We start from the raw sequence: 15,232 nt of genomic DNA on the forward strand, positions 1-15,232 counted from the left end.
CCACCTACGGGGGGGGGAGGGCAGCAGCCCTCCCTCTAACCTCAGGTTGGAAGTGTGTGTGACCACGGCAATGTCACTGCGAACCTACAACACCCATCCGCTATCCCCACGGAGAGCGGCGTCAGGAGACCAAGCCTGGTCACGTACGGGCCGCCCGATTCTGGAAATGCTCTCCTGTGGGTGTGCCCACACACGCTGCACATGTCGCCGCACACGGGTGCCTCGGCCAAATCACGTTCACACAGGAGCCCACCCTCTTCCGGAAGACACGCCAATGTCCGCACCCCCCTCCCTGGCCCCAGGGTGGCCGCTCGTGCACAGAAACACGTCTGCAGGACCCCAGTCCCCCCTCCCTGGGAGGAGCTGACTCCCAGCACACCTGAGGGCAGGCACTGGGCGCCGCCTGGCTTCACCAGCTCTGCGTTCCCCGCGATGGCCTTGCAGAGGCGACACAGGTGCCCAATTTCTTTGAAGAGGTCAAAGCTGCCGTCATAGATGACGCTGCCCTTTCCCAAGGAGACACAAGCCGGCGCAGGCTGCTCAGTGAGTCAGGAACTCGGTCCTGGGTCCCCGTTATCGCTACCACCAAGTTGGAGTCTTGGGCGTGGTGCCCTGGGGTCCCCGCCCAAGCCAGCCCAAGCCTGCCCCCAGCGGCACCATTTGCTCCCCTTACTGCCCACCCCACACGGGCCCCTTTGGCTTCACATCCTTGCTTTCACTCACGACCCTCTCCCCTGGGCTTCCTGCCGTCCTCTGCCTCCGCACAGCCAAACTCTCCCCATCTCCCCTGGGAGGAGGCCGGGCCCCGCCCAGCCCTCCTCTGAACTGAACAGGCTGAGGTCCTCTGACCTGGGGTACCGCTGCCCCAGGTCACTTCATGCCTGACCCTGGGCTCCCCGCTGGACTGACTTCTCAAGGCGGCGGCGCCTTCGTGCCTGATCCAGCCCCTCCCAGCACTCGCCCAGCTCCTGTCATGACCCAGGCACAGCCCTCGTCACAGCCCCTCCCTTCCAACACCCGAGAGCCAGCATGGAACACAGACACACACCAGGGGAGGGAGGCCCCACAGGGCGGGGGTGCCTGCAGCAGGCGGGGCAGTGGTTTTACACACGTGTGTTGCCCTCACCTCTATCCCAGCCCGAATGTGGAGGGACAGCCAGCTCAGGCCCCCACATGTGTTCAGACTCCTGGGTGATTCTGAGAACTCAGCTGTGCTCAGTCCTCAAGAGAAAGGACACCCAGGGACCCGTGAGGGTCCTGTGCGGCCTGGGGAAGGTTGGATGGGACCTTTGGCACCTGCTCCGAGTGGGCCCACGTACCGGGTCCCCGATGACGTGGTTGTCCACCTGCCGTGTGCGGTTGATGCCCACAATGCCAAAGACAACGAAGACCATGGCGCCCGTGTCCACCAGCGGCCGCACTGCCGGCTTCCCGCAGCCTGTATTCACGCAGGGGTTGAAGCCGAAGGTGGCCGAGAGGCGGGCCCTGGGCCCTGCGGGGGGAGTCGCCGTTGCAGTGGAGGTGGCGCCCAGCCCCCCAGGTCCCACTGCCGCCTCCCTGAGTGTACCTTTCTCACTGGGCACATAGAAGAAGCCTTTGGTGGGCCCATCGGGGCTGGAGCTGAGCAGGCAGCCGGGAGGCGCAGCACACACGCGCCCGTGGAAGGGCGGCCTGTGGGACTGCGAGAAGTACAGTTTCCTGTGGAGGCAAGGGAGGCGGGGCTGAGGTCGGGTGGCCAGGAGGACTGGGGGAGGTGGGGTCACATGCCATAGCCTTGGGCTCGCCCAGCACAGGGGTCTGGGGTCCGCAGGCTCGCTCTTGTCCAGCCCCTGCCAATGCCCACTGTGTGGGACTGACTGCTCAAGGTCCTCCTCTTACAAGGTTCTCCCCCCACCGGTGGCATGAGGGTTGGCGAGCTGCAGTTCCCAAATCGGCCTCCTGAGGTGTGAGACTTCACACAGGGGCCCCTGCTCTGCAGCTCTGCCAGGCTGCCCCGCCTTAACCGCGACCGTTATGGAGATTCAAGATTCTGTTTTGAAGAAAGGGTTCTACGGTCAGCTTGCTCACCCCTGAACTTGATTCAGCTCAAGGTTCTTTCTAGAATGTTCTAAGCTCATCCAGGAAGCCTGACGCTAGTCAGTGTTGTGTATGTGCAGAGCAAGCCCAGCAGGCCCATTCTGGTCACCCCCCTGCCCCTGTGCCTCAGTGCTGGGCCCCCAGCGGCATTCGGCCTTGTGTGGGTGCTGGTGGTCCCGAGGCTGGGCCCCGTCAGAGACCCCAGCCCCAGGCGCTCACCAGTGCAGGGCCCCACACTGCCCTTGAAGCCTGCACATAAGTTGTAATGAACGGCACTGCGGTTGACCTGCGGGTGGCTGTCTCCCGCCGGTCGGCCCGAGGGCGGTGGCGAGCCGTCCCATCCGCCGCCATATCCCCAGGACCTGCACGGTGCTGGCACACGGGCAGTGCTCGGGGTTTGTGAAAATGAGTGAAGGGAGCAGAGCAAAGATCTGGGGCCACTAACAGTGTCAACGGAAAAACGCAGGTAGGGCCCCGGCCCAGGACTTGGGGATGGGACCCGGGGAAAGTTGCCCCGGCTGACCAAGATGCCACGAGGCACAGAGTGCAGTGCGGTACTATTCCGGGTGCTTCCTTCATGAGCATAGCATACAGTAGGTACACACGACAGAGTCCCTCCTGTCACCTTACAGTCTGAGGAGGGACATTCCGTGCCTTCTGAATTAATTATCTACATCGTGAGTGAAGCAAGTGCCTTGGAGAGGAGGCGCTGAGTGTGCTCACTCATGCGCTCATTCAGCGGGTGTTTATGGAGCGGTGGCTCTGAGCCAGGCCCGTGCTGGGTGCTGGGGACCGGGCAAGGGCCGGCAGTCGTGGTGGCCACTGTCGACGTGCCCGAGCTCCCAAGGGGAGACCGGCAATCAGCCGGTACATGGGAATGATGCAGGCGGTGACGGGGCCAGAAAGAGGCGGTGTCGCGGAGAGAACAGGTGTGACTATTTTATGTGGGGGACAGCCTCTCCCAGGAGGGGACAGTGGGCTGGGGCCTGAAGCTTGAGAAGAAGTGAGCCACACAAGGAGTGGGGGAACAGCATTCTAGGCAGAGGGAACAGCAAATGCGAAGGCTCTGAGGTAGGGACTGCTGGTCATGCTGAGGAGCAGTGAGGCGGCCAGTGTGGCCCATCAAGAGGGAGAGAGGCCGACAGGGGAGCAGATCGCTTGCCACCATCTTTGCTGGTGTCCCCACACACCCCCCTGTGTCTTGGGCAGAGAAATATCTGAACTGATATGCGGAAAGGGACACCGTTTCTTAGATGTACCTGCTAGCACTGGGGAGGGGTGGCCGAAGTGGGGGAGGGGAGGGGAGGGGAGGGGAGGGGAGGGGAGGGGAGGGGGGAGGGGGGGGGGGGGGGGGGGGGGGGGGGGGGCCGGGCTGGAGGAACAGGCTTCAGGCAGGGCTCTTACCGGGTGTGCTGCTGCTCCTTGGCGGCCACGTAGAAGCTGAAGTCAAACTTCCAGCCCCGCTTGGTGTCGCAGGCCAAGGTCGTCACCAGCCACTTGCGGGTGGGGCTCGCCGCCTGGAGCTGCCCTACTGTAGACATACAAGCGGTCAGCTTCTTGGTGAAGTTACCAAAAGGCGCTCTATACACCTAAGCAGTGGATCGACAGAGACAAGACACGTGACTCCAGGAGGCTGCCTCCCCGGGGCCTGGATTCAAGCGCTGTCCCCTCCCTCCTCTGCCTGTCCCGCCCAGTCCCGCCCCCCCGAGTGCAGGAGGAGAGAGCCCTGGGCAGGGGCTCAGGAGACCTGGGTTCGAGTGGGAAGATCAGGCCAATCCTTCCTTGCCTCTCTGAGCCTCAGTCTTTCCTTCACCCGAGCACCGACCCTGTGCCAGGTTCTGAGCGGGGAGCACGGCAGTGAGTGAGCTGGGCTTGGTCCCTGCCTGCGTGCGCTGCCAGGAACCGTGGCTTTAGGTTCTTTCAGGGGCCAGGAACTGAAGGGCCGTGAGGATAAGACACAGGGTAGATGAGCGCGGGGGAAGGAGGGCCAGGCAAGAGGACGGCCAGAACAGGGCTCTGTGGGAGGCGACGTTTGTGCAGACCCCCGAATGCGGGGTCAGCACACAGGAAGGAGGGAGGAAAGCTTCCCAGGCGGTGGGAACAGCAACTCGAAGGCTCCGAGACAGGAAGTGCCCCGGACCCCTCATCTTTCAAGTGGACCAATGTGCCGGCACATGTGTTAAGTGCCATGTGGGAGGCTGTGACATGTTAAGGAAACACAAATGGTTCCCTTGAAAAAAAACCAGAGGCCCTCCTCTGGGCGCCGGAGCAGCTGCCAGGAGCAGCGCTCTCACCGATGGCAACCGGGGATCAAGCCCTCGGGGACCTCAGAGGCTCCCTGACACACAGGCCTTACCCCGTGCGTCTCCCACAACCTGGCTGGGACTTTTCATAGCCCGTTTCACAGAGGAAGAAGCTGAGGCTCAGAGAGACTAAGTCATCTGCCCGAAGGCACACAGGCTAGAAATGGCAAAGCTAACACCTGAACCCAGGACTGGCTGACTTGGAAGCACGCCCTCTCACCTGTCTGCAGGGACCCACCACAGACCTGGCCAGGTGAGGTGGGGTGGGGCGGGGCGGGGCGGGACAGGATGGGGTGGCCCCTGTTGGCCTGCGGCCACGCCCACCTCACAGACCCGGCCTCCCTCTCTCTGTATGGCCAGTGCCCTGCAGCGGGGCATTGAGGGCCCCCTCCCCTGGTCGTGGTGACTCGCTTCTCAACAGCCCGGGCTTACCTGGAAGGAGGACACCTCCCCATCCCCCGGAGACACGATCTGCCAAGGGGCGGGCAGGCTGGCGTTGAGGGAGAACCTGTAGACGGCCGGGTGGCCTCTGCTCATCACCTTGGAGACGTACACGGTGCCTGGGGAGTCTGGGGGACAAACGTGGGGTAGGAGGGGGTGCGCCATCACCTTGGCTGCGTCCCCTGACCCCAGGGCAGTCTCCTCTTCGCCAACAGAGGAGCTGAGCCCCCAGCTCCTCCTGAGGCCTTGGTCACCAGGATGGGGTGACTGTGTGAATAGTGAGGGATGAAGTGGTGGTCACCGGTTCAGGGTGGAGGCACGGGTAGGGCCTGCAATGGCGAGTTGCTGGTGACACTGTGTGGGCACAGACTAGGGTCATGGCAGCCGTGTGAGCCTGGGACTGGGAATGACAACGGTGGGCACAGATGGGGTGACCACCACGGTCATACAGAACTGCCCTTCAGGGGACTTAACTCCTACATGGGTCCCAGCACCCCACCTCCGACGGAAGCCCCAGTGTCCGAATGCCCTGGCCCTCCCCCACTCAGGGCGAGTTTGGTGCACAGGGCAGGTTCACAGGCACACGGGCCGGGCTGGAGTGGGGGCCAGAGGGCAGCCCACAGTTCTGGCTGGGGACAGCTGGTGGGATGGTGGTAGGGAGCCTGGTTCACCCCGAATTCAGCAGCTATCCAACCCACCCACAGTGGCCCAAGAACACAGCTCTGGTCTCCCAGGAGACCTCAGCCTGCTCTCCTCACAGGGCCCCCCAACCCTGGCACCAGGCAGGGTCCCCCAACACCCCTGCCCCAGGCAGGCCACTGACCCTGCAGGGTGGTCTCGGGCCGGCCGGCCCACAGGACCCCTGAGCCCCGCTTCTTCTTCTCCAGGGACGTGCGGATGTTGCTCTGCAGGCTGTGGGGCTTCTCCTGGAAGAGACCTGCCCCCCACCGAGCTGGGTCAGGGGCTGCAGGGCCATCCCCACTGGGCCCAGTGGGGGAGGGCAGAGGCTGGGACTGGGGACAACCCCAGGGACACGGGAGCTGCTGCAGGCCGATGGGGGCTCCTGTCCCGCCCTCGGCTTGGGGAGTGTCAGAGGTCTCAAAGAAATCAAATGGAACTGAATGGAAAAAAACACCAAGTACTGAATTTACAGGAACCTTAAGCAAGAGAAAGCATGTGCCAGCCAGGGACGCTCTGAAGCTTTCCCTTCTCCCACCCGCAGGCCTCGCTCTCCTCCTGTCGAATGGGACCACACCGTCCATCCAGACAGTGGCTGAGGACCGAGTGGAACATTACTTCTCAAGCTCGTAGCTCGTGACAGATGCTCAGTCACAGCACTGGTCAGGGGCGGTCAGGAACGGAAGGTTACCAGCTAGCAGAGGTGGTCGGGGAATTTCCTCTTTTGCCCAAGCATTGTGGATAAGTTTTGCTTTTTAATGACAGCAATTTTATACCTTCAAAAACTTAATCCTCACAATAATCCTAGGAGGTCACTGTTGTTAACCCCACCTGACAGGGAAGGGAGCAGAAGGTCAGGGATGTTACGGGACCAGCAGAGGGTCAGAGAGGCAGAGCCCCATCAGGGCCGGGTCTTGTCTGCCCCTCCAGGTGAAGCTCTCTGCCACAATGTGAAGGGTCCCTTTAAGAGGCAGTCCAGAGTGCTAAGAGATAAAAGAGGCTGGACTCTGACTGAGGGCCTGGCCCTTCTCCAGATGCTTCCAGGAACCTCAGGATCACCCTGCGGTTTGTCCATCTGTGCAATGGGAGTGGATGTGGCTTCTGGCCTCCAGGCCCTGAGGGATGGCAGGAGCCCTTGTAGCAGCAGTGATAATGGAGTTTAATTTGTATGCCCAGGCGGGCAGGAGGGGAGCCGGGGGCGCGGCCCAGGCTGGCTCCAATTTAGGAGGGGCTCCTCGGGCACCTCTCTGAGCTGCAGTCAATTACCATGCATTTGGCTAATGCCATTACCAAGGGGAAGGCCAAGTTAATCTGAACACCACCCTAATTAGATGAAGGCAATTACAGCAGTCAGCGGATCTTCTCCCAGGAGCTGAACGCGTTCGCCCAAGCATCTTCTCATTTGGTTTCTAACTGCTCTGGCAAAGCTGTACGACCTTGGGTCGACTTGCCTGCCTCCGTAAAATGAGGGCCCGGCCCAGGCTCCCTCTAAGGCAGGGAGACATCTTTATTTCATTTCCTTGCTCCTCCCCGAGACATCCTGTCACTGAGTTCTGGGAAATGTCTCTTGACTCCACTGCCACCATCAACACCCTAGTCCCAGGCCCCACTGTCTCTCCCTCCCAGCTAACCATTCCCATCCAGATCTACTATTTCAATGGCTGGCTCCTAGCAGTGGAATGAACTCCCTGAGCTTGGGAAGCCTGTCCTACCCACTGTGGTGTCCCCAGTGCCAGGCAGTGGACACCTAGTAAATATTTAATGAAATACAGAAACGCTGAGTGTGGGTCTCACATCTCTCAGGCCAATGGCCATTGAGACCTGGACTCGAGAGGGAGCTGGGGCCCACAGAGGACCCCCGGATGGAAACCCTCACCTGAACAGGTGATACAGGAGATGCCCTCGGCGCTCAGGTTGTATTTGAGGTCCAGCAGCACCTGGATGTTGGTATCAGGCCGAAAGAGCAGCGGGGCTCGGCTGGCGGGGCGGAGCCGGCTGGCGAACACCAGGGACAGGATGAGGATGGAGACAAAGAGCCCTGTGACAAAAGGACACCGCACCAGGCGGGGCTGGGGCCCAGGCAATGCCTACGGAGCCTTGACACAGAGCTGCTCCCTGGATGGGGGAGCAGCGGGAAGGGCTGCCACAGGAGTGGGCGGGCCCCAGCCTGGCAGCCTGTGGGCGAAGCTGGCTAGCGATCGTCCCAGGGTTGGGGTGGGTTGCTGGGTATCACCTGGGAGTCAGATGATAAGCTCCAAGCTCACACTCCTGAACAAAAACCAGCCACTATCTTAGCACATTTAGTTTATAAAGAGCTGGCTCATTCGTTTGTACACAACCCTAAATCCTATTGCCAACAAGAACAGTAGCCGCATTTATAGTTTACTGAGCACTTACTGCATTGGGCTAAGTTTGTTACATGCACTGTGGCTTCTCTTCCACAATCTGCCTGCCCTGACCTCATCCTGCCTGACTTTATCTCAATCACAGCACAGGAAACTGAGGCTCAGACTGATGGACACAGCCAAGGTCACCCAGCTAGCACTTGGTAGGATTTGGAGTCCAACTCAGCCAAGCTGGTCTAACTCCAGAGCCTAAGCACTGAGTGCTCTGCTGTATGGTCCAGCATGATGACTGGCATGTAGTAGGTGCTCAATAAATAAAAGCTATTGCGGACCAGCTACATTCCACAAAGGGAGGAAGTGAGGCTGAGAGCGAATGAGGGACGCCAGCCAGCCCAGGTCTCTGACCTCCAGCTCATTTGCAGGATGGGGCGGGCTCCCAACGCCTACATGTTCTTTGGGGGAGTCTGCCCCCCACACTCTGACACTGGATAGAAGCTACAAGGCAGAGAAGAAGGAGGGTGCGGAGCCCACTTACCCACAATCACCCAGCGGCTCTTGACAGCTGACCACAGCACCCAGTGGTGCAGCAGCTCCTGCAGGTGAGCGATGAGCTGCCCCCGGCTGCCCCTGTCAGGGGCCGGCTGTGGACCCTCGGGGGGCACAGACACCAGAGACACGTCGCCCAGCTCCAGAGACACTGCCGGTGCAGAGCAGTGGCTCGTGAGAGGCTCGGCCCAGACCAAGTCCAAGCCCACCCTGCTCTTCACCCTCTCTGCCCCCAGACCACCTGGTGCAGCCCCCTGCCTCAGGTCCAGCCTGTCCTCAAACCGCCTTGTCAAGAGTCACCTCCCCTGGCAGAAGCCACATCCAGGTCTCATGGGGTGGGGGCAGGCCTGCTCCCTCCTACCTGGCTCTTCTTCCACATTCAGCAAGGGGATGTCGTCGTCCAGGTAGGGCATGGGGCCCTGGGCTGGGCTGTCCCCAGCCCTCTCGGGAGTGGCGAACATGTCCCCGGGGATGTGCAGGGAGCTCTTGCGGCCACACTTCTGGTGGCAGCTACGGAGAGAGTGGGGGTGAGGGGTGAGCCCTGATGGCCCTGGGTGGCCGGGGAGGGCGGGACAGGGTCCTGGCTACCACAGGAACCCCGGTCTCACACCGCTGCTGGCATCGCACTTGGGACATTCCAGAAACCAGTGCCTGATTTCTTCCCAGCGCCATCTTCCCCAGGGCCCGCAGGAACCACTGTTCCTCCAGGAAGACAAATGGTGACAGCAGCCAGGACCCAGAGAGGGGACGGCAACACACAGACCCCCCACTTATCAAGGTGACCAACGCAGGGAGCTGCCTCTGTTGGCAGGTGGCCCCAGGGCTGCGACCCAGGAGGAGGAGGATGCAGGGCTGCACTGGGCGTGTCGGCCGTGGCTGGAGTGAACGTGGGGCAGACGGAGCTCACCCAGTAACGAGACTAAGCACACGGCAAACATAACGAGTGCCACGTGCCAGGCAGTGACCATGTGCCCCCTGTGGACTCCCACTTAATCCTCACAGGAACCCTACACGGAGTTACACTCGCTTTACAGAGAAGGAAGTCGAGATGCAGGGAGGTTGAGGAATACGCCCTGGGCCCCAGAGCTGCCGGGCGGAGAGGCTGAGGCTGGAGCCCAGGCCTGGGAAGACTGGCCACTGTGTCCTCTGTGGCTGCTGCCCCAGGCTGGGGCTGGGGAGGGGTGGGGCGGGGCTTATTAGGTCTCTCTGCAGAGATTAGAACAAGGCACCCACCCCCAAGACATTTTGCTTCTATGTTATAAAACCGTCACAGAAGTCATCACAACGGAATGCCCACGGAGAGGGCCTGGCTGGAGCAACCTTGGGCAGTGCCCCCCCTCCGCCCCCAGAGGGGAGGGTGTGAGCGCAAGAGCCAAGAACTCAGTTGAGGGCCCGACTCCGAGCTCCCTGCTGAGCTTCCGGCTCCCTCCTGCCACTCCTTGGCTCACGGGGTCAGGTGGAAATCACCGTGGGTGCCCGACACTCCTGCCTTGGTGTACCCCGCCCCCAGGTCAGAGACTCTCCATCGTTCCTTCGTCCTCCCAAGCCCAGGCGGCCGCCCAGGGCCCAGGCCAGACCCCGTTCCCTGTCTCCCCTCCCTCCCTATCCTGGCCCCCCACCTCTGGCAGCAGCTCCAGACTGGCCTGTCCAACTTTGCACTTGGCTCCTATGTCTAAATATTGTTTCTCCACCAAGACGAGGAACTTGAGGACGTTCCACGTGGTGGCTAATAGCATAGGATCCAGAGTCAGACAGTCCTCAGTTAGTCCAGGCTCTGCTGCCCACTGAATGGGTGACCTAGGGAAACTTAGCCTCCCCAAACCCTCGTTTCCTCATCTGTAAAATGGGCAGAATGAGAGGACACAGTTCCATGGCTCCAGGGGGAAGGGTGTCAATATAATCAGCGCCAAATCGCAGCAGGTGGTCACAAACGGTAACCACCCCACAGGGTTCTCTTTCCCTTGTCCCCTCAGTGGCGCCCAGCAGAGGACTGGCCATACAAAAGGGGTTCAATAATGAATCAAAGGGCCTGTTATGGATATTTGGGGGGAAGACATGCCCCTGCCCATGCCCCCCATCCCTGCCCCCCCAGCTCACCTGGTCTGGCAGGCGCCCTCTAGTGGTGCCATGTAGAGGCTCCAGATGCCCAGGGCAGCAGGCATGGTGAAGAGCACAGCCAGCCAGCAGCAGGACACGATGAGAGACATGAACAGGCCAAAGTCATGGACGGCCGGGATCTGGCGATGGAGAGGTAGAAGGATATGGGCCTGCAGCCCAGGGAGCCCACAGACTCTGCAGCCAAAGGCACTCGGGAGGCCAGACCACTCCCTAAGGCAGGACGAGGGGACCCAGGCTGCTGGGAAGACAGCCGCTGGCCCAGGAGGACAATGGAGGGCAAGGGCTGGTGCCAGGGGACGCGACAGGAGGAAGAGCCCCACCCCCAGGGTGAAGGCTCTTATCTGTGCTGCCGCCCACTGCCTGGAACATGCCCGGTGCAGAGCTAGTGCCGGTCACTGTCCTCACGGGAACAGCTGGGTCCGGGAGGGAGGGAACGCTGCCCTGCAATGGGACTAGGGAGCCTGTGGCCATGGGGCAGTGGGTGTGCTCCAGAGGCGTGACAGGGGCCTGCACGGGGGTGTGGCTGTCAGAAGCTAACTAGCCAACAAGCAGACAAGCCTTCACTGTTTGTGAAACACTTTCCCAATCACCTCATTTCAGTCTCTGCATAATCCGCACATGAGGAAAGTGAGGCTCAGAGAGGTTAAACAACCTGCCTCTGGTCACACAGCCAGTAAATGGCAGGGGAAGGATTTGGACTCAGCGCCGCCTGTTTCCTGGATGTGGTTCTCTAGACCTGGATAAGCCTAAAGCATCCACGGGTTTCTAGATGGGACATTCAGCCCAGGTGATAAAATCTCTCAAAGACTCGGGTGGGCTCACTTCCTTTCAGGTTCTGTCAGCACCAACAAGCTGGCCCGAACTCAGCCCTTCTCCTGAGCCCAACTCAGACGCCTGGAGGAGTCCGGGGTCAGCGAGAGGAAAGTCAATGTGAGTGGTGACAATGCAGAATGAAGCCAGAGGGTGGAAAGAGTGCAGGGGCCAGGAGACTTGGTCAGGCTCACCACTTACCAGCTGTGTGACCTTGGGGAAGTCACTTTACCTCTCTGGGCCTCAGTTTATGGATATCAGGAAAATAGGGATGTAATGATACCTTTATCATAAGTTTATCACAAGGACTAACTGCAAAAGGCCGTTGGAAACTGCCAAATGCACCTCAGGGTAGATGCTGGATTACTATCAATGAGCATTCATAATAAATACTATTTGTATTATGACAATTTTCCCATTTGCCAAGTTCTGGTGATGGTGATGAGTAACAAAAACGAATTTACTGACGTGGCAAGTGCCTGAGGCAAAGGCTGTGTGGCCACGAGAGAAGGGGTCGTGAGAGAGCAGAGGCCAGGGGCCAGGTATGTATGGGGGACACAGGGAGGCCAGAACAGGGACGGATGGTGCTCCCCCACCTGGGAGAAGACATTAGCTGCGTAGGCGGCGGCCGTGGTCAGGGAGGTGAAGAAGGTGGCTTTTCCTGCCGTCTGGATGGTGTGGATCATCCGAAGCTGCGGGTCTTCCAGGTGGGTGGCCTGGCGGTAGGTGTTGATGAACACGAAGACATCGTCCACACCTGTAGGAGGGAACCCCGGTCCAGCAGGGACAGGCTCAGGATCACTCTGTTGTCTCCGGGATCAGACCCCGGCTGGGCCTAGACCAACCCTGAGAGGACCCCTGAGAGTTCAGGCTCCAGGGGACCCTGCTTCTCAGAGTGGAGTTTGGGAAAACCCACCTGACTTTGGCTCCGCCCACCAAGAATCCAAGCCCCTCCTCCACGCTCTTTGCCCCGCCCCCCATGCCAGAACTAAGCTCCTTCTTCCAAATCTTTGCCTCCTTCCCACCTTTCCTAGATTTTCCACACCATTCTAAACCTCTACTCAGCCCACTCTCCTGCTCCTTCTACCCCGTGTGGGTTCACCATATATAGGGGGGGTCTGCCTATCACTCGTACTCTACCCCTTACCACACTCTGAGGCCCCTAGGTCTGACCGGGCCTTTCTGGAGACTCCATGGAAGCCAGCCTTTGCATCCAGAGAGAAGCCTCTTTCTGGGGCAGAGCTCTCAAGTGGGAAGCCCATCGCTATGGCAATGGAGGCAACTCACCAATGCCCACTATCACGAAGGCAGCCACGCCATTGAGGATGCCCAAGTACTGGACACCAAAGACCACGTGGTACAGGAAGAGGGCCACCAGGCAGCTGAGGCCGATGCTGGCAATCCCAAAGAAGGACAGAAACACTGGTGGAACAAGGGGATAGGGAATAGGGTGGGTGGACCCCTTGGAACACACATCCCCCCTTAGTGTCCCTAACCCTGCTGGTCTTGCCTCACTCCCCCCATTGCAGAGTACCCTTCACCACCCTGTTTTCGTTCTGCACATTTCATGCTCGGAGAAGGAGCCAAGCCAGAGGCCCGAGTGGCAGAGGGAGCCGTGTCTGAGTAGGCAGTTTGTCACGGCCCTTCATCTTTGCAGAACTTATTCAAGGGCAAGTAGGAAATTACAAACATTATGTACTTATTTAATGCTTATCACCCCAGTAGACAAAGGTTCTGTGGGAGTAGGAAGTCTACCCATGACACTGTAGAGCACAGCTGGCAAATGCAAGGCCCGTAGGCTGAATCCAGCCCTCTACCTTGTTTTATCTGGCCCACCACCTTGTTTCTACCGGGCAGCAGCCCTGAGCTCCCTGCCCCTAGTTAAGGAGTAGTTCCATGTATACAGTCCTAAAATTACATTCAGCCCTTTGAAGGTACCACAAGGCTGACATGGCCCCTGTGAAAATGAGTTTGACACCCTGCTTCGAGCATCAGGCACAGAGTTGGTGCCCAATCAATAGTTGTTGCATGGATGAACGAATGTCTTTTTAAAAATATTTAAAACATTTAAAAATATTAGCGATCTTTCATTTGTGTAGGCAACACAGAGTTCCTACTGTATACACAGTAAGAAGCAGCTAGGTTGCACGGGACGGTGGTGCTGGCAAAGTAAATGGGAGACAAAAGTGTGGCTGACTTGGGACTGTAAAAGTGTCCCGTAACAAGGGGATAATCCATGACCAGGGTCCAATTCTCTAGACTCTGAAAAACAGGGTCACCAGCAAGAAAAAGATGGTCAAAGGGCAAAATGTGCAACTGTGTGAGGTCGTAGGAGCAGGGGGGGCCCTCAGGTAAGGCCCACCTGCCTCTGGACCTCAGTCTACCTGCCTGAAGATGGAAAGTGATTTCTGAGCACCCCTCCCCGCCAGCTGACCAGGTAGGAGCACCCTGGGAGAGAACAAGACCTGCAGAGAAGCCCTACCTGAGCAGGAGGTGAGAATGTAAACAAGGGCGGCGATGCAGCTGCTGCTGATAAAGGCCAGGAGCATGTCGTTGTTGAAGGTTCTGCGCACTTCATAATCAAAGAGGTCTGTCCCCCCATAAAGAACCTGGACTTTGCTAGGGGAAGGGAGGAGCGTGGAGAGAGAAAGATGGAAGTGGATTAGAGATGGCTGTCAACACTTGGAGGAGGATCGGGAGCTAGCCACGCAAATGGCAGAGTAGATACAACAGAAGACAGGTCAGTGAACTGAAATACCAAACCACAGGGGGAAAAAATAAAAAAGAAAAACCTAGAAACACGTGAAACTCAATGAGAAGAGCTAACATGTGTGTAATTAGCATCCTAAAAGGAAAAGGGCCTGGCTGGTGTAGCTCAGTGGATTGAGCATGAGCCTGTGAAGCAAAGGTCGCTGGTTCGATTCCCAGTCAGGGCACATGCCTGGATTGCAGGCCAGGTCCCCAGTGAGGGACACATGAGAGGCAACCACACATTGATGTTTCTCTCCCACTCTTTCTCCTTCCCTTCCTCTCTCTCTAAAAATAAATAAATAAAATATTTTAAAAAATAAAAGGAAAAGGGACAGAAAGTGAGGTAGTGGCAATATTCAAAAAGGCAATAGCCAGGAAATTCCTAAAACTGATGAAAGTTATCAACCCATTCAAGAAGTTCTGTGCACCCCAAGCAGAACAAAGAAAACCAGGCCAACATAAATCTTGGTAAGACTGGTGACATAAAAGACGAAGAGAAAGCTTAAAAGCAGCCACAGGGAAAAAAGACAATCATTCAAAGGGGCAACAAAAAGATTGACAGATGACTTTTCCACAGAAACGATTGAAGTCATGGCACAATGGATCAATGTCTTTAAAGTATTAAAAGAAAATAACTGCCAAATTATACTTCTATACCAGCAGAAACACTTCAAATAAAATTATTTTACTTAAAAAATAGAAGTAAAATAAAGATGTTTTCTAGGCAAACAAAGGAGAATTTATCACCAACACACCTGCACTAAAGGAAAACAACAAAAACAAAAACAAAACAAATCTAAAGAGAGTTCTTTAGGTACGAAAAAAAAATCCCAGAGGGAAACATAAAATTGTAAAGTAATGAAGAGCAACAAATGAGGTAAACATGTGAATAAATATAAATGCATAGTGACTTGGCAAAATAATACTGTAATGTCTTATGAGTTTAAATATATATATAGAATTAAAACACATGCAATAAAAATGCAAAAGGCTAAAGGATTATAAATGCAGTGAGCTGTGTTCTAAGATTCTAGTATTAACCAGAAAGTAGGAAAAGTGATAATTTGTATTATTCTGTAATAAATCAAGGTGCATGAGGCCATCTCTTAGGTAACCAATAATAGAATAATAGAAAAGATTATTAATGCAAAAGAAGGTACTAAG

General features: G+C 57.5%; 1 protein-coding gene across 3 annotated transcripts in view; it reads right to left on the minus strand.

The window, feature by feature from the left end:
* Positions 1-15,232, minus strand: part of DISP3 (dispatched RND transporter family member 3) — a 44,827-nt gene that overhangs the window by 7,425 nt on the left and 22,170 nt on the right. The window contains exons 4-16 of one of the 3 annotated variants that reach the window (XM_053660103.1): positions 13,800-13,936; positions 12,605-12,739; positions 11,914-12,074; positions 10,487-10,626; positions 8,751-8,899; positions 8,379-8,540; positions 7,375-7,536; positions 5,644-5,757; positions 4,812-4,948; positions 3,481-3,665; positions 1,568-1,698; positions 1,320-1,438; positions 380-506 (exon numbers count right to left, since the gene is read on the minus strand). In XM_053660103.1, coding sequence (XP_053516078.1) covers positions 380-506; positions 1,320-1,438; positions 1,568-1,698; positions 3,481-3,665; positions 4,812-4,948; positions 5,644-5,757; positions 7,375-7,536; positions 8,379-8,540; positions 8,751-8,899; positions 10,487-10,626; positions 11,914-12,074; positions 12,605-12,739; positions 13,800-13,936 — 1,859 coding nt within the window. Of the gene's footprint in view, positions 1-377; positions 507-1,319; positions 1,493-1,567; positions 1,699-3,480; positions 3,666-4,811; positions 4,949-5,643; positions 5,758-7,374; positions 7,537-8,378; positions 8,541-8,750; positions 8,900-10,486; positions 10,627-11,913; positions 12,075-12,604; positions 12,740-13,799; positions 13,937-15,232 lie in introns of all 3 variants that reach the window. The other 2 variants (XM_037165737.2, XM_053660104.1) reach the window with 2 other exon arrangements.

The sequence above is a fragment of the Artibeus jamaicensis genome, unplaced genomic scaffold, assembly GCF_021234435.1.
Source record: "Artibeus jamaicensis isolate MK-2021 breed Jamaican fruit bat unplaced genomic scaffold, CSHL_Jam_final scaffold_847, whole genome shotgun sequence".
In the NCBI taxonomy this organism is placed as follows: domain Eukaryota; kingdom Metazoa; phylum Chordata; class Mammalia; order Chiroptera; family Phyllostomidae; genus Artibeus; species Artibeus jamaicensis.